The sequence below is a fragment of the Eufriesea mexicana genome, unplaced genomic scaffold, assembly GCF_001483705.2.
Source record: "Eufriesea mexicana isolate 0111107269 unplaced genomic scaffold, ASM148370v2 scaffold4744748277, whole genome shotgun sequence".
Classification (NCBI taxonomy): Eukaryota; Metazoa; Arthropoda; class Insecta; order Hymenoptera; family Apidae; genus Eufriesea; species Eufriesea mexicana.
Genome location: NW_016907895.1, coordinates 140125 through 157403, shown reverse-complemented (window position 1 = coordinate 157403; position 17279 = coordinate 140125). Strand labels below are relative to the sequence as shown.

General features: G+C 54.2%; 1 protein-coding gene across 1 annotated transcript in view; it reads right to left on the bottom strand.

Annotated features, from left to right (window-relative positions):
- Positions 1 to 17279, bottom strand: part of LOC108555367 (segmentation polarity homeobox protein engrailed) — a 79834-nt gene that overhangs the window by 13138 nt on the left and 49417 nt on the right. The window contains exon 2 of the mRNA XM_017910997.1: positions 14162 to 14167. Within this exon, the coding sequence (XP_017766486.1) occupies positions 14162 to 14167 (6 nt within the window). The remainder of the gene's footprint in view (positions 1 to 14161; positions 14168 to 17279) is intronic.

Sequence of the window (17279 nt, the reverse complement as noted above, 5' to 3'; positions counted from 1 at the left end):
GAATGCCGCGCAATTAGTATCTCATTAGACAGTGCGACTGTTCTAATTCCTCAGTTTCGCATTGGAAACGTCATCCTGTCACGGAGGGGAACGTGACGTTCGCTCCTTTGACTTCTCCTTCCTCTTCCCGAAACCGTTCCATCGGGCACCCCTGTGTCTCGGTGCGTACCTCCGCGACGAATTTCCGCTTCCGCGGATCCGTCATCCCTGACACGCTCGTATCGCAGATGAAAGTTCGATCGAATTTCTCCGGCAGACTTTCCGCGATACCCCGGACGATAGGTGGCCTAACAAGCCTTAACGAGAACAGGGGGAAGAAAACGCGCGAATGTTCCAGGAAGTAGCTCGGAATTGGCCGTCTCATTACCAGCGGTATACGCGATCTTCATCTTCGCCGTGCCAAAATTTCACTCGCGTTTCGCGGCTGCGTGACAACTTCAAAAATATCACCGCTGCTCTCGCTGTTCAACGCGTGATGACGTCTGCGGTCTTCTCTGTTCCTCGAGCACGGCCGTAACAGCCGCGTTTCGCGAAGCGTGTGGCAAGGAAGTCGATTCAGCGACAAAGTAAACTACTTCTGCTTGTGTACAGAAGCTCGACTCGAGGCGAGACGAATTAGGGAGCCGGGCTGAAAATCGCGCGTATTAGCAGGGCATGGCGGACAGAGGCGGAGGCGGCCGGCTGGCGCGGAAAAAGAAGCAGAAAACCGGAATGAGACGTGACGAGGAGAATACGGGAATAGAAACAAATACGAGGCTTTCGTTTCACCGATGGATAAACATAGAAGTTTCGTTGGAACAATAAACGTTCCACGGGTGTGCGCAAGAACGGACACCTGGGAAGGCCTTTCGCGAAAGCCTTTTTCCCCGCGCCGGGGAACACGACCCTCTCTGTTCTTTGGGTCGCGCGTTTCCCGCGATAACGCTCCCGCGAACGTTCGTGTTCCCCTGACAAGCGAGAAAACGCGCGAACAAATTGACATAAAAGACTCGCCGCTTTTTGCGCTTATTAGCCGCTTTCATTCAAACGATTCCGCTTAACGGCGCTGGGAAACAGTTCTGAGGCCGGAAGAAGCCGAGTCGACTCGATGGAGAAACGGTTAAAACCGGCAGCGTGTTTAAGGTTACGTTTCAATTACACCTTAACGATCCATCCGCCAGGCGAAATCGCGTCTCTCTCCTCTTTCCCCGGTGAACCGCGTATTTGACACTTTTTGACAGCAGTTAGACGAACTAGCCAGGTATTATCCACGTTTTACAGCGGACGGTGAACCAACTCGATGGTGATTAGTATTCCAGATACGGGAGACGTGGGTACAGCGCAAAACGAGATACCATCGGCGAGATTAAGTAGAACAGCGTAATTACGCGTGATATAACAACAAATATGCAGTCATTAGGAAGTGGACGAAAATTTGATAAGATCGGGTCTAAACTCGAGATATATTTGTCACGCGACTAATATAACGCTTGACACACCGCGGTCTAGGCGTTTTATTATTAATCGCGCTAGGTAGCCGATTATTCTATAATTATTTTTCACCGATGCGGGGAATGCGGCATATTTTCCAACCACGCACTGCCAAACGAGTTTTAACACGCACGAGATTGCTGAAAATCGTGAAATTTTTGCCTAAACTTTACATAGGTTGCTCGATGATCAATTAAAGTTAGCAACTTCCTCGAAACGCAATTTTTCGTAATTAAATCGAATTATCCATTTGGAGGGGGGAAAAAGGAAATTGCTACTTTATATTCCGCTAAATTGGACAAGATCCTGGAACTCTCTTATACCAAGCATAACGTTAGCCGTGGCAGCTCCTGCACCGCGATCTCGTGGCTTAAGGTCACCGTCGACCACAGTGATTTCCATCGGGGCCAAATTGTCCATCATCCCCGTAATAGACGAGCCCAGCTGAATACCACTGGGCCAGGGTACAAAGCGAGGAGATTACGCAACGATATCGCATTGAACTATCAACGTCCACTTATTAACAAAGACAAAAATGCGTGCTGGACGGTGAACAGGCCTGCCGGCGTGTGTGTGTGTGTGTGTGTGTGCGTGCGTGTGCGGAAGAGCGAGAGTGGAAGCGAGCCGCGGCGGAGGGCAATGGTTGGAGGAGGAGAGGCAAGGAAAGGCGGAAAGAGAGGAGAGCAGGGAGACAAGGAGAGGGCCGACTAAACGGCGGGTGCACGAGAGAAGGAGATAACCGCGGGGTCGGACCGGGTGGTTGAAATTAATGTTGCCCGCTTAATTGGAGCCACCGAGGAGTGTGCGTGTGGTCAAAGTGGTTCTCAACCGCGGCTCGCCTATTTCCCTCTGCGCATAGACCTTGGGTCGCGCGAGATCAAACGAATGGTCGAATGGCGCGAATTTTCGCAAACTTATCCCATTGTCGAATCTTCGGGATCAACAATTTCCCAATTCTTCCGTAACCTCCCGATCGATCAGTCTCGATTATTCGTTAAAGCTCGGTGGAAGGAACGGAAGCACAGCCGCGTGGAATGCAGCGTTTGAAGAAATCAATGGCGTTCGGAAGATCGGCGGCAGGTGCATTAGCCGGCTGCGCGGGAACGAGTCCATCTCGAAACACGATGCGCAGTAATACCGAGCCCTTTGCCGACAGCAAACGCAGCCGTCGTAGATCGCTACGGTGGAAAGGTTCTTCCGCATATCGGAGGGATAAGATCCCGGAAAGACGTTGTTCGACGAAACACCGATGGCGTAACCTCGCGCCAGGTCTTTGGAACTCGAAGCGTACCGCGTTGCCCGTTTTTCGAGCTAAATATACCGTGGTGGAAAATTCTGTAAGCGCCATTTGCCGCACGATAGCTAGCGAGCCGAGGCCAGTGCTACAAGTCCCGAAAGGAAAAGCGGTTCCGTGACGCTTGTCGTTGGCCGAAACGACAGGGCCAGGGACGGGGAACGAGTGCACACGGTGCACACACGCGTGTATCGTGCCGGGAACCCTCCCTCGAGGAACCCCTTTCTCTCGGTCGCTCTCTCTTCCGCTCTCTCTTTCGCGCTCACTCTCGATCCTCATCTCGCGACCACGAGAGGGGACCAAGGGGCCCTTGCTTATTGTTACTTACGGCTTACGGGGTTTTGGCACGCGAGCGGACCTAATGTGTTAATATAACGTATGGGGGATTGCCTGGCGCGTATCCGCGCCTACGTACCCCGCGTGTACGCTCGGTGTGCATTGGCCGCGCCATAAAATCGACCCACCCGATCCACGCCACCATTCCGTCCACGAATTCGGCGAGCCCAACGATCCTGTTCACGGGGGTTAATCGGCTGTTCGGGGACAGGCGGACGCGTATCGAGAGCTCGTAGGACGAGAGATTTTATGGCACCGTGTTTCGCCTATCTCGTGGCGTGCATCTCGATGATTTCACGCGTCGAGAGCGTTCCGCGGCGAACGGACGAATTTAACGACGGAACAGCGGTTTATAATGCTCGAAACGCGCTCGGAATTCGAGGCTTTTGTCTGGGCACGCTCGGGGACCGGCTTCGAAATTTTCATCGCGCCCCGTCATCGAACGGGCCGACGTCTTCGCCGCTCTTTTTCTCCCCTTTCTGTCGTCGCGGCGAGATAGCCGCGCCGGAGTTATATTCCGGGGCAATTTGCATGAATCGCATTTACATGAAATCGCTATCGAGATTTATCTTTCGCGTCACCGTGGAAGAGATTACCGCGACGCATCAATCATCATTTCGCGAAATTATCATTCCCTGTGATGTAACGCGTCGCCGCCTGGCCGAGTGGACAGTTCGTCGGACTTTTATTTCCACCTGTATTCCGCGAGTCGAATGCGCGATCCTTAATTCATCTACTCAATTACCAGGATCACTCGCGCGAATACGAATTCGCGGAATCTCGTTGGCGCGCGTCGGGAAACTGTCTTCCGATTATCGGGAATACCTCGGGGTTCTGGATGCACGCGAGAGGTTCGCGTTATACTTCTAAATTATATTCCTCCGTGCTCGGAGCGTGGATAATTAAGTCACGCGGCGATTAAGCCGGCCAAACGCCGGGGCTAATTAAATAATCAAGCCGAGACTCGGTTCCACGAACGCGGGCTTAATTCCGACGGGGGTCTCTTTTAAATTCGCCGCGTTGTCCACGGTTTCCACGCGAGGCGCGCGAGCGTGTTCTTGGTCCCCGTCGCTAGGAGACGATTGGTCACGGGGCACCGGAGATAAAACCGAGAATAAATATCGAGCGATTGCCGTGACGACTGCCGTGACGTATCCTCTAAATTCGTCCGCTCTTAAATCCGTCACCGAGCATCACGCTGATCGCCCTATTAAACCGTGATCCGCCGAGACGCGACACGCGTGCCCTATCTACAAAAATCACGGCGACAAATTGGACGATGACGGGAACGCTGTTGGAGCCGGAACTCGTTGAAGCATCCGGTTGTCGCGTTCCTCCGTGCTTTTATTACGGAACGCGACTGTGCAAACACACAGATAGAGAGGAAGAGAATCGGTAGACGGAGTGCAAGGTACACGCGATTCGGCACGGAGTTGGACGAGGCGCCATTGCGGAGAATATAAATCGAATTGAAAATTCGACGCGGAGGATACCGAAGGATTAATCGATAGCGAGTTCCGATACGCGGTATTGTATTCGAAGAAGAATTTAGTAGGCGAGTGTACGATCGGGACGGAGCATGCATCGGTCGCGATTTCAAAGAGATTCGCTGAACAATCGAACGGGCCAGGAATGGGTGTGTTTAGGCCGCAGACGGGTGGGCCCGCGCGCGGAGGCGGAAAGCGGCGTAGGCGTCGCGACGGATGCAAATTACCCGCGCCAGATTTCGACGATACATCTTAATTTCGCCCGTCTGCCAAAAGCACCGCCACACGCGCCACCGCGACGCCGATTCGCCGAAGGATGCCCACTTAGTCGTCCGATAGATAACCGGCAGCCGAGAGCTTTTCGAGAGCTCGATAATCGGCCGAACGAATGGCGTCGCTATCGAATTCTTCCTGCCCCCCCACACCCCGCTCCACCGACCCCCGTCCGCGATGACGTCTATATCAAGCGTGGCCTTAGCCGCGACGTCGCGGCAAGTACGCGAATTGCCACGGACAATTTAATCGAACCGTATAGAGATTAAGCAAATTGCGAAATTTATCACCGAGAGCGACTACCGATGCAAAAAGTCCGTTAGACGGGCACGCGGACTCCTTTTTTTGGAAACGCGTATCCCCGGGGCCCGCGAGGTCTATAAAGTGGACAGTTAGCGAGCTCTAAACCTCGCGTCGCCGGCGGTCGCGTGAGAAATGACTTCCTGATAGGTTGAAATTAAGCTATTAATTATCCTTACTGTCCCTCCGGCTACTGTCGCGCTTTTCACTCGTGAATCCCAGTCACACGAATTACCTACACCATTCGCTTCATTCTTCTTTCATTACCTCTCGCGTATCGCTCTCGTGGGATCGCTCCGCGTGGAATGCGGAGGTATATTCGGAACGTTCCGGAAGCGGAGACGCGGCTTCCGTGCCAACTATTCGTCTCTGTCCGAGCCACTGGTTCCTCTCTGCTCCGATAACTTGCCGGAGCTATCGGTTTCGCGAAACGGCGTATCGAGAGATCGCGTTCGCGTCCCCTCGTTTCGTCGAAATCCAGCGGGAGGATCGGTCTACTCGCGTCACGAGCATGGAGTAACACGTGTCATCGGTCTGTTTCTCGTTTCCGTGTCGGAGGAGTCGGTGACGAACGAGATCCCACGATTCGCGAACACGGGAACGGTTCTCGTGGCGGAGGCTCCGGGAACCGGGCTTCCTGGAAGCGGTTCCTCCTCCAGCCAGACGCCACCGGGCCACGACTTTTCGGTCTCCGAACTCTTCCTCCGGGTCTCGAAGGTTTCCGAAGGAGACCCGCAATTACGTAAACCGTGGCAGCATCCAACGATTCGCGAACCGATCGTACCCGAGCATGTAGAATCTTGCGCCGACACGGTAATCAGGTTCCAAGACTCACCGTCCTTCCCAGCAGTTTCAGATCAGTTAATTAGTCGCGCGATGTCTCGCCGGTGCTCGCGAACTGGGTCGATGCGCGATTACTCGCGTAAATCGTGCGTAACAGCGGCGTAAGAAGCTTTACGAGCGGAAACCGACGAGTGCTCCTTTTTCCACCGATTCCGGCAGGATTTTACGCGTCTGGCGAGAGAAACAGAGCCTCCAGCGAAGAAAGTAACGCGAGAGAAGGATTTTCCGTCATCGACTTGTCGCGAGAACTCCACGAAGGGACGATACGCGTTGGGCGGCGTCGGCTGTTGCTCGGAAGCATCGATTATAGTCGTATCGAACCGTGGGTCCCCATTTTCCTGCGCATCAACGTCGATACGTCTTAGGCAAATGGCCCCGCTGACGGTGGTCGGTGAGATTAAGTTTAATTGGCCGTTGGACCCGGCTGAATTGAGATTTATGAAGTAAATTCGTTGTTTCGAGTCGCCATCGTGGACCACCAACACCGTTCGACCCGTCCCCGTGGATCCGCTATCAAATAATGTCCCCTGCAACGAGGGCCACAACATCTGACAGTCAGGCTACTGTCGGCCCCTCGGATAAAAAGGAAAGCAATAACGGTTGCCTCTATATCATCTTTATTCCTGTTACACGGCACACTTGCATCGAGCTGACTCTTTTTGCCAACGAGCAGCGGCCCGACCACTCTCCGTCGAGCATCTTCATTTCGTGCCGACTTTCCGGAATGGACCCCACCGCCACTCCCGTGGGGGCCGAACAACGAAATATATTGTCATCGCAGGATCATCGTTCGATCCCTTTCACTCGTTCGAGGGCACGGGCTTTTCCAGCGATTCGCAACTCGGATCGTAATAGGGGTCTATCGCTCTCGTCAATTTTCCCTGCAGCAATTGCTGCTCGCGAGGAAGATGATCGAGCGTAGGGGACACAATTTGTCGCGGCTTTCCTCGCGCCAAGCGTATCGGCTCGTTCGAATTTCCAGCGCGGAGCAGCGTTTAAATAGAAAGACCGTGGTGGACGCGACGCATCTGGCCACGCCGTTCCGGTCTTCCTTCCTCCTCTTCTTTTTCTTGGGAACGCGCGCGAGGAGCAGGGCGGAAATGTTATACGCTGTCGCGGCGAATTAATCCGGAATTAATAATCCCGTCGGTGCTGGCTTAATTGAAGCGCGTTACAGGGCCGGCTCCACGTGCTCCCGCGAAATCGCTTAATTTCGTGGCTCATATGAGGCCACGGTGAATTTAATATACGCAACGCCGCTTGACGATTGCCGCTGGAACGTGGAACCGAGGGGAAAGCGAATGTCACGGCGGAGGACAGAACTCGCGAGCGAACCGACACGCACGGGCAAGACGAACGCCACCTTGCAAGATTTATCGGTCCACGTTCGTCGTTGTCGTCGTCATCGTCATCGTCCCTCCCCGACGTGGTCGTTCGTCGTGGTCTTTGTGGTGGATTTGGAAGTTAGCCTTGGACTCGAGCAGACTCGAGATCGGCTCGACGTCTCGCGCGAAACCGTGACGAAACGCGGCCAAAGTCGCGCCAGAGTAGAAGCGAGGAGCTCTCGTGTCCGAGGCGAAGAGGGTAGCTATCGATACGGATCGAGGATACGCGCGCAAACAGCGAAGGTTTGATTTACGAGCTCGTATTTACATAATGGAGATACGCGGCTAATTACCACGTTAAGTTATCGAGCCCGGTGGAAACGGTAAATTAGCCAATTGCCGGTCAGAGTTCGTTGTTTATCCTCTGTTTATCCGGTAATACGTAATAACCGCTAACGAGCTGTCCGCGAGTAATATCGATCATAACGCGGCGAATTAATTCGTAAACGAACGGATCGTGACTAATCCGAGGATTGGAATAAAAAGTGGAAAACTAGCGGACGGTAATAACGGCAATTTGAGATGGTCGGTCTCGTTGAAGCGTAGCACGTTGATAGGAGGCCGCCGCGACAGCAGCACGCGAAAGAATATCGCGCGGCACGTTGACTTCGCATGCCGGATAACATTATATCGCGTGTCGACGGAAGCGCAGTATGTGCGGCGCGGGCCTCAAATTGGAGCAGCCTCGGTTACGAGCAGAGACACGCATGAACGCACAAACGCACGGCGCCACACGCCGCTTGGTACCACACGCATGCTACCGCCACGCAAATGCGTTTCCACCAGCGCCTCTTTTTTCTCCCCACGATTCTCCCGCTTTCGTTCTCGTTCCTACGTTTCTCTTTCCTCTTCTTCTTTTCTTTTCTTCTTCTCCTCCTCTATGCTTTTCACCGAAAGTAAGTGCGAGATAGGAAAATTCGATCGAATGTCGAATAGAGAATCTCTCACGCAGACCTTGAGAAGGGAAAAGGTGTAGTAACCCCAAACGCGAGGAGCAACCCCGCGTAATCTTCTTTCGTCGATCGCGCCGCAACGCTGGAGGATTAGCCGAGTATTAGGTGACCGGTCGTGGCTGGAATTCCCGTGGAATTTCGGGGTTGCTGCGGCCACGGGACGCCTCGAAGAATTTGCTACAGTGAAGGCACTAAGGAACTTTTATGGCTGCGTTACGGCGCACCAAATCCATTAAAGATTTCGTCGTATCTCCGAGGGACGCCGGGGCCCGATCGTTCTTCGATTCTTCTTAAAAATCTCTCCCGATAAAACTGCTCCGCTGGCGAAAGACAAAGATTTGCTTATACTCCGGCGATGCTTAAAATTCCTCCAAATATCGTAACAACGGTGAAATCCACGCGGTGTTCGTGGAAGGCGTTTCTCCTGTTCGTGAGCGGCGGCACGTCGAGTGCAACGTAAATTCATGCGACAGTAGCCGCGAACGGTAGCCTCGCCTCTTAACTCTCTCGTGGACGAGAACAAACACGCCGGAGGGAGCACGAGGAACGACAACAACGACGACGACGAGGACGACGACGACGACGACGACGACGACGTGTCGAAGTTAAGACGTCCTCGGGTCGGGTCGGTTGACAGGCTACCGCGACGACCTCGACGAAATAAATTCTTTTCGCGTGGAAGAGAGGTGTCCAGCACGGTCGGTGGACGGTGACCCGTGGCGTACGGGGGTCGTCGAGGGCCTCGTAGATCCTGCTGGACGCAAGTTCTCCGATACGCAAAGTACCTCGTAATGCAGGCTGAAACGAGCCCGGGAAACGAGGAACGGGCCCAAAAGAGCTGTCGTCGAATGGAAAGAGGACGTCGGTTCACCGCCACCAGACGAATAACTCTTCTGACCTGTTCGACTCTCCGGGAACCGTCCTCTTCTCTCCTCGTCTCTCCTCCACGATGCTTCTCTCCTCTACCCGCCAGCTTGACTTAAATGTCGGTGAACAACGAAGAGGACTACGCTCTCGGAGGCCACGCTGGACCTCTTAATAATATCTTCCACGACTGCTGGAATGCAATCTCCATAAAACAGCTTCCGTGGCGAGCGGGGTGTACACGGGTCTGGCAAAATTTGAGTTAGGTCCCGCTACCACCGTCCCGGTATTTATCTTCCTCTTTATCTTTCGGTTTATGGCTCTTCTACGCGCACATCCGTGCTCGGAAAAATCCCACTTTGCTAGATCCGCCGCAAACGTAACGTACGCACAGGGATTTTTCGCGAAAACGCGAATGTCGTTCCCTGATTTGGGAATTCCGAATATATATATATATATAATAAGCATATTAATAAGCGGAGCGTCGCGAGATCTCGGATCAGATGAACGAGACGAGGAGGAATCGAAATGGCGTTCGAGACGCGTCGCGATTCCGTGATTTGGGAATAACGGATCGCTGTGACTACTCTGTAGAAGGCTCTTTTATGTATTATATATATGGCATATTAATAAAAGAGATCTCGAACGCGACGGAGGAGACGAAGGGGAATGGGAATGGCGCTCGAGACGCGTCGAGATGGAGGTTTCGTTCTCCTTTTCCACGATCTTTCGAAACTTTTTACTCGTCTCCAGCGGTTGGTCAGACCTGCTCGGCTCTGTGGGCGCCACGCTAACGAACAAAGCAGCCAAGTACTTTAAGGGCCCGTTCGATCGCGCGACACCAATAAAATGAGCGTCCTTTAAACGACCAGCCTTTGTACCTCGAGGACCACCATCGTCGGCCAGCTCCGAGTGGATCGTTTTATTCCACGGCCAAGGATGGTCTCGTTTTTCGCGGTTTCGACACCTCCGCGCGCGTCCTTTGTTGTTCCCCCGAGCAGGGGCGATGGATAAATCGACTAACGAACCGTGTCGGGATTAACGAGCGTGCAACTGCGGAGAAGTCGATCGGGCAGAATTTTCATCGGTTCGCAAAAGTCCACCGACACGCGAATAGCTAAACGGCTTTTTTCAACGGGCTGTCGCGCGCGTTGCGACACCGGCGCAGGTAAAAGGCATTGGAAGTGGCCGATCGACAGTCACGATCCCGCGATTACCGCGCACCGTAAATCGTACCGCGGTACGAGCCAGCGATTCGCCTCGATCGCGAATTAAGCCTCGTCATCGCTAATTCTACGAATCGCTTCGAATCTGTTTACCCTCTGTCGACATTGTATCCTCTGTCTGCTCGTTACGCGCCTCTACCTCGTTACGCCACTTATCATTATCACTCGCGGTGGATCAACGCGCTAATTATTAACGTTCCCATGACCGTGGATAATCGCGCGTTGTTCCATCGGCGATCGCGCGACTCGCTGTCACTGGCAATCGTTCGCCTGGCACGCGGGTACGCGACCGAACGCTGTGTGGGCACGAGAAAACGCTCGATTCGCGATAGATCGCATAAATCATCGTCCCGGGGGTTCACCTACCGTGATGCAACCTTTATGATATACGAGCATTACCATTTAATTGCGGTACGTTCGAGTGTGGATGCATTTACCTAGGAATGCTTGCCTCCGCGTACGCCACTGGCAATTACCCGCATGATAATCCACCTAACAGCATCGTATTAATACGTTTAACGTATCAATTATCCGGGATTCCCGGGCGGAACCTGGTTAAACGGAACGATCGGATCGTGCGCGCGTACGGGTACGGGCTAGACGAAAATCGGATCGAGCACGATGAGCCGAGATGAACAGTTTCCCTCTCGATCCCGGGACGACGATCTCGTTGGAGGAAAAGAAGAGAGGGGATGAACGGCTGGCGCATTACCCGGTGTTCCTGGATATGGGGTCCGATGGCAACGATTAACCAACGCACGCCCAACCCGCCGGTTTTTCCTCGCGCGGAAGAAACGATACGCCGATGACCGCGAAATTGCGATTTCCGGCACAGAGGAGAGCTCTCTTATTCGACAGCGGTGGGATTATTCGCGTGGACCGGGTCCCCGCGGTTAAGCGGGGAAATTATTCGCAGGGTAAGGATTAACGCGGCGCGGGGCGACGATCGGTAGATGGTGGAATAGGCGAACTTGCGGGGAAGCAGGGGGATGGTTGAAATCTATCTTTACGCGCGAGGTCGTCCAGGCGAACGATTCCAGAAAACTCTTTCGACCCGCGCGGAGAACGGACGTAGACGAACGCCCGTGCAAATCACGTTTCTCCATCAGGTGGGGAGGACGATTTGTCCCTGTCGCGTATCCGGAGGATGCATCGGCGCTGCCAAGGTCGTTGCACCGTGGCCCGTAACGCTCGGTCGTTAACTTCCTAACGTCCGAGTTAAAGCCGAAAATCCACCTATTACGGAATTAGCCAGATGATAGACCCGTCAATAACGGAGCTGGCCGGCTTAGCCGGTCGTTCGGGGAACGCCAGAGATCCAGGGAAGAGGAGAAAGAAGCGGCTGAACGATGAGAAATAGCTGCTGCTGCTGCTTCGGCACCGCGGAAAGAGAGAGTCGGAGCAAGAGAGAGAGAGACAGAGACACGAAATGGGAAAAAAAAAAGGAAGAGTCAAGGCTGACCCATAAAAACGTCAAACTTCCCCTAACCTAGAGAAACGTCTTCATTACGAGGCACGGCTCCCATCGTGTAGGTCCGTGGGTTATACCAACGATGAATAGCGACTATGTATAGTCCTGAAAAAGGAGCAACGCGCACGTCCGGACGAACTTGTTCTCCACGAAAGGTTTCTAGTGGGACCTTTAGCATCGAGTGCCCTCCACGATGTTTTCTTCGCTCGGCAAACAGACCGAACGCCGATCGCCGGTTTTCGACGTGGCCGTACGTGTCTATTTCGAAAGGAAAAAAAATCCATCCACTACCAACGGGCCATTATCGTCGAACAACGCCGGTAGCCGTGGACAGATTCTGTTCGACATTTTTATTCCCCGTCCGCGATCTCGAAGGACCCACCGGGCACTCCTGCGCGCGTCTCGCAAGGTCGACGCGTTCGAGGAATCGACGCGAGAGATCGTGACGACGCTGGAACGCGTGCACGCGAGAGGCATCTCTTCTCCTCTTATCTCCGCCGCGAGGATTTCGTCGCCGGGGATGGGAAAAAGGCAGCGGAGAGCGACGGTTCCTCGTGGTTATCTCGATGCGAAAATTAGATCGTCGTCCCGTTGCTGGTCGCAGGCCCGCCGGCGACCACGTTATTTTACGGCGAGATAGCGCGATAGCGCGGCGACCGTGCTTTGGTTCGCGCGTGCACGGAAGAAAAGAAGGAGAAACGTGTCCGAGAGGCTCCGTTAATAAAGAAGTCGACGTTTTAATACGGTGCCCCGACAGGGACTCGGCGAAAGCCTGGCCCATCTCTCTCGCTCTCCCCGGCTTTCTCTCTCCGTCGCGCGAGGCGGTTCCAAGCGGGCCGAGAGACCGAGGGAGACGGTTATAATTAAATCGTGCAATCAACTGGCTAATTTGTCCTCAAGCGTATTAATAAAACCCAGCCCAGTTATCTCTCTCCTCCTCTCTCCGACCTCCGCTGCTCCTCCTCGTCCCTCCTCCTCCGCCGCGACGCCTTTCTTTTCCCCCCGCGACCTACGCACGCCCAACTATTCTTACCGTTTCGCGCTTCGTCTTTCCGCGCCATCCCTCGCTAATTTTTCTCCCCGAACACCGCAAGCTATTCCTGGCTTTTCCGTCACTCCGCTCTCATTCGCGACTCATCGAGCAGCGCGACGCCCGATACCCGCGACAAGTGGAACGACGCTTCGATGGTCAGACAGCTCGCCGGGTTTCTTTGTCTCTCCGACGTCCCACCGCTAAACGTCACCGACGACTCGCGCAATTTCGCGATCGAGGATACCTCTGCGAAAAATCCAGAAATCGGAGAAATGGGGAAAAATGGAGGAAAAAATTGGAATCTCGATGAACGAGAGATCGCGAAAGGGGGACGGAGACAGAGGCGGAAGAAACTAGCGCGGAACGACGGAATATCGAGGCAGGAAGGGCGAGGAAATTAGTCAAAGCAGCAGCCGCGGCAACAGCGTGACACTCGGCTGTCGTCTTGCCGGACCGAAACCCGGGACCGGTTTGGGACCGTTCGCTCAATTGAGCGATACGTCGCCGACCACACGTGCGCCTCCACCTCCGTCCTCGGCAACCCTTCTTTCTCTCCCTGCGCGCTCCATTCGAGGAGTACACGGTAGGCGAGTAAGCATGTCGTACACCGGCGGTAAGTAAAGGGCCGCGTAGTAGGACCGACTCTGCTTGCCTTCAGCACACGCTTCGCGCGCTCGCGCGCACGTGCGCCGCGACGTTCGTTAGGAGACATACCGTGTGTCCGATGCGCGCACTTCCGCCTCGCGATCGAGGATTTAATTAAGCGATAAGCTCGTTCCAGGCCGAATAGACTCTTAAATCCGAGTGACTATCGCGGCAGCGGGGGGAAAATAGACGAACGTGTGCGCGACGGAGGACGTCGGGGGACGAGAAACGACCGAGTTTATCCTCGTTAACGCGAGAATTGGAAACGGTATGCGGTTGAGCGCGATGACGAGGTAACGGGGGTTTAATTCGTAGTCGAAAACGAACGGCGAAAGCGAAGAGACGCGATCCGTAATGCGGTTGCGATCGGTTTGCGATACGGGAAGCGCTATCGCGCCGGTGTTTATTCGGCGTACGTACGAGCGTGTATAAACGACAGGCAGGGAGTACGGGGAGAGGTGTGGTACCGAGGTAAGTAGAGGATCGGTAGGAAAAGGCGCGACAAAGTGGCATGCCGAGAGCCCGGATCGACGTCGTGGACGAGGCACGAGTCGCTTCCTCTACCGGCTACGGCCTGCTACTCCGTCCTCGTATCGTCTTCGTTCTTCCCACGCGGAATTATATTATACGGGATATAAAAGGTAGGAAAGCGGGAACGATCGGGCCCACTTAGCCAGAGTCGCGGCGATAAAGTTAATTCGACGAAAGGGAAAGAGAAAGGCGGCTAGAGGGAAAATTTGGTGGAATTCTAAAGACGAGGCGCTATGACGAATAGAGGGAAAGAACGGGAGAAAGACGAGGAGCGAAAGAGAGAGAAAGGGTATATAGTGCACATAGCAGTGCCCGTAGCATAGGGGAGTGCCTTGGCAAGAGAACGTGGACCACCCACACGGTGCCGCGAGACCACCGTGCTAGCCCACTGGCATACATTAGGCTCCACGGCTCCCCGAAAACTATACCGTGGCCCTTCTCTACCGATCGGCCTGTAGTCCTCCGAGCTGGCCCAGCCGTTAGGTATTTTGATACAGTCGACACCCGTTTAATTAGCATTCGATACGGACGCCGCGAGAGCAACTGCCGGGCACCACGACTATTCTTCTCGTTTTCTTCTTTGCCCCGACACGCTCTGCGTCCGATTTTCGTCTTCCTGCTCGTCCCGGCCTCCTGTACGCCGTGGAATTCGTCGTTCCGTCCACGCTTAACCCGACACAACGGGCCAGACGAACCACGACGACCGCGATTACGCCGCGAGTACCATCGCGAAGAGGAGAGGAGAGGAGAGGAGAGAAATTTCTTTCCATCTAACACCGACCGTTTGCGCAATTTTACCTCGAGATCCCTATCGGGATTCCGTCTTTTTACTTTTTCCCTCGCGCGCGCGCGCGTCGCTGGATACGCGGCGTATCGCGCACGGTTGCTCGTTAGCTCGCGCGAGTCGGGCGATAAAGCGAATAAAGGAAATAATTCGCGGGGAAGGCGCAGCGAATTTCATGAGAAATTTCACAAAGCGGCTCAGCCTTTCGCCCAAGCGTCTACGACACCGCGGCAATTTACCGTTCACCGTTCCTATCGGCCGAGGCGATCGTAGATCACCGCGCGCCGAGAGGCCTATCGATTTGATACGACGGATCGCAACGGAGTGCGTCAAAACATCGCCGGGGGAATGAATTATCTGGCTGGAAAAGAAATTACCAGGCTGCTTGCCGGCGATGTGTTTCGGTCCCGGGACGTGACTCACGATCCGCGCCGATCGTTGCCTCGAATAGATCGAAACGGGCTGGCCCTCGCACCGGCTCTCCGCCTGACGTCATCCCGCGTTTCAGGTCAGTAGAACGAGATGAATTGACTCGTCAGCGTCGATGCCACTTTTTTTAACTCGCGTCGATGAAATCACGAGGGTGCCGCGATCCTCCGACATGGTGGCCCGACACTGTGACGGGCCCCATATGAATCGAGAATCGGCCAACGTTATATTTCGCCCCCTCCCCGGCCCCCTGCTTCCACCGGACCCGTACGATCGCTCCGATCGCTGATCCACGCGGTGACGAATAAATTCATCTCGCTCCTTCTATGCTCCCCTCGCCTTTTTCTCTTCTTTCTCTCCTTTTCTCCAATCGTGATCTTTAACGATCGCGATCGCGGTAGGTAACTCGTGAGAATTACGGCGCGAAACGGCGGACGAATGGCAGCCAGGTCACGAGCGAGTCGCGAGGGGTGCTCGCGAGGCGATTCGCGGACAAACGAGAGGGAACGATATTTCGCAATCACGCGCGGAATTATACGCCGCGTTCGACGAGTTTGCGTATTTACGCGGGGCCTAATGCGACGCGTAGCCGCGGAGATCGTTACTCAGGATCCGCGGAGTGACCCGTGGCAGCGCCAGCTTCCCGTCTTAACGATGATTAACCTGCCCATCGGTCGTGCTACCTTCCTACCACCCTGCAGCGCAGGGACACGCAGAATTTCGACCGTATTCGACGAATACCCTTTCCAAACGCATCGTCTCCGTTCCAAATTCCCGCTCTTCTCGGTAATCGATAGGTAATCGGTAATCGAGCGCTCGTTAACGAGCCTCGCGCGCGTATGTATACGTATCGCGACGTATTAGCCGAGCAAGTTTATAAAGACGCGGGTATAATTAGTCGACGCGTAATTAAGAAGCCAAAGACACGACCGTGCACGAAACCGAACGCGATCGACTTAACGACGTGCAACATTGTTATGGCTGGAACGCACGGTTACCCGTTTAGGGTCCACTGAACGACTTAACTCGTCGACGGGAAACGGCGGACCGTACCGGACAGCGAACGAAATTTTTGCCCGGTTTTTGCGCGAATTACGCCGACTTTCGAAAGCCATTTGCACGCGAGCCGAGGTAACGAACGCCCTTTAAAGGAAGCGAATTTTTTCCCAGGAAGCGCCTAATGAAATAATTTTTACCACGTCGAGAATTTCAACGGCGTCCCTTCGATCTAACGAGCAATGGCGTATCAGCCGGGTCCGACGTATGGACTTGGCGCGGGAAGAATTACGCGTCGATGATATCGGGGCGAGACCGGAAGTTGCCTTGCGAAAGGAGGGTGCTTTCGCGACGAAATCGAAATCGAAATCGAGAATCCCTTTCGCTACTCGAATCGAGCGAATTTGTCCCGTTGTCGTTACTCCATCGCGAGATGAAAAGTCCGCGGAATTTCGCAAAGGCTCTGGCGAAAACTGAAAGTTGGGAAATCGCGTGGACTTTCCACGTTTCTCCTTCGCGAGGATTTTAGACGCGTGCCGGACACGGTACGTATAATTTTATTACTCGTAACGTGGAAGAAACCTCGCGTAACTTGACCGCGAAGAACGCGCACACCCCTGTCGAGATCTGTGTCCGAGAACCGAGCGAAAAACTCCGTCCCGACTGACTTTTCGTGGAAACAATATCGTTTCACCCCTTATATAGCGAGCGATTGCCCGGTTCCTCGATCCCGTAACATCGCGCCGCGCGGTGCAGCCGTCTAACTTTCAACGATCCGGCTCGGCTCGCGTATGAAACGGAAATCTCGATTAATTGCGTTTCGCGGAAAGGAAAAAAGCGGACTAATCTGGCTCGTGATAACTCTGTTGCCGCGGCGAGCTCGGACGCGTTAATCCCCGGTGAAACGGGGATTTATTTATTTGCACGGGGCGGGAGGGGGGGGGGGGGGGGGATTGTGT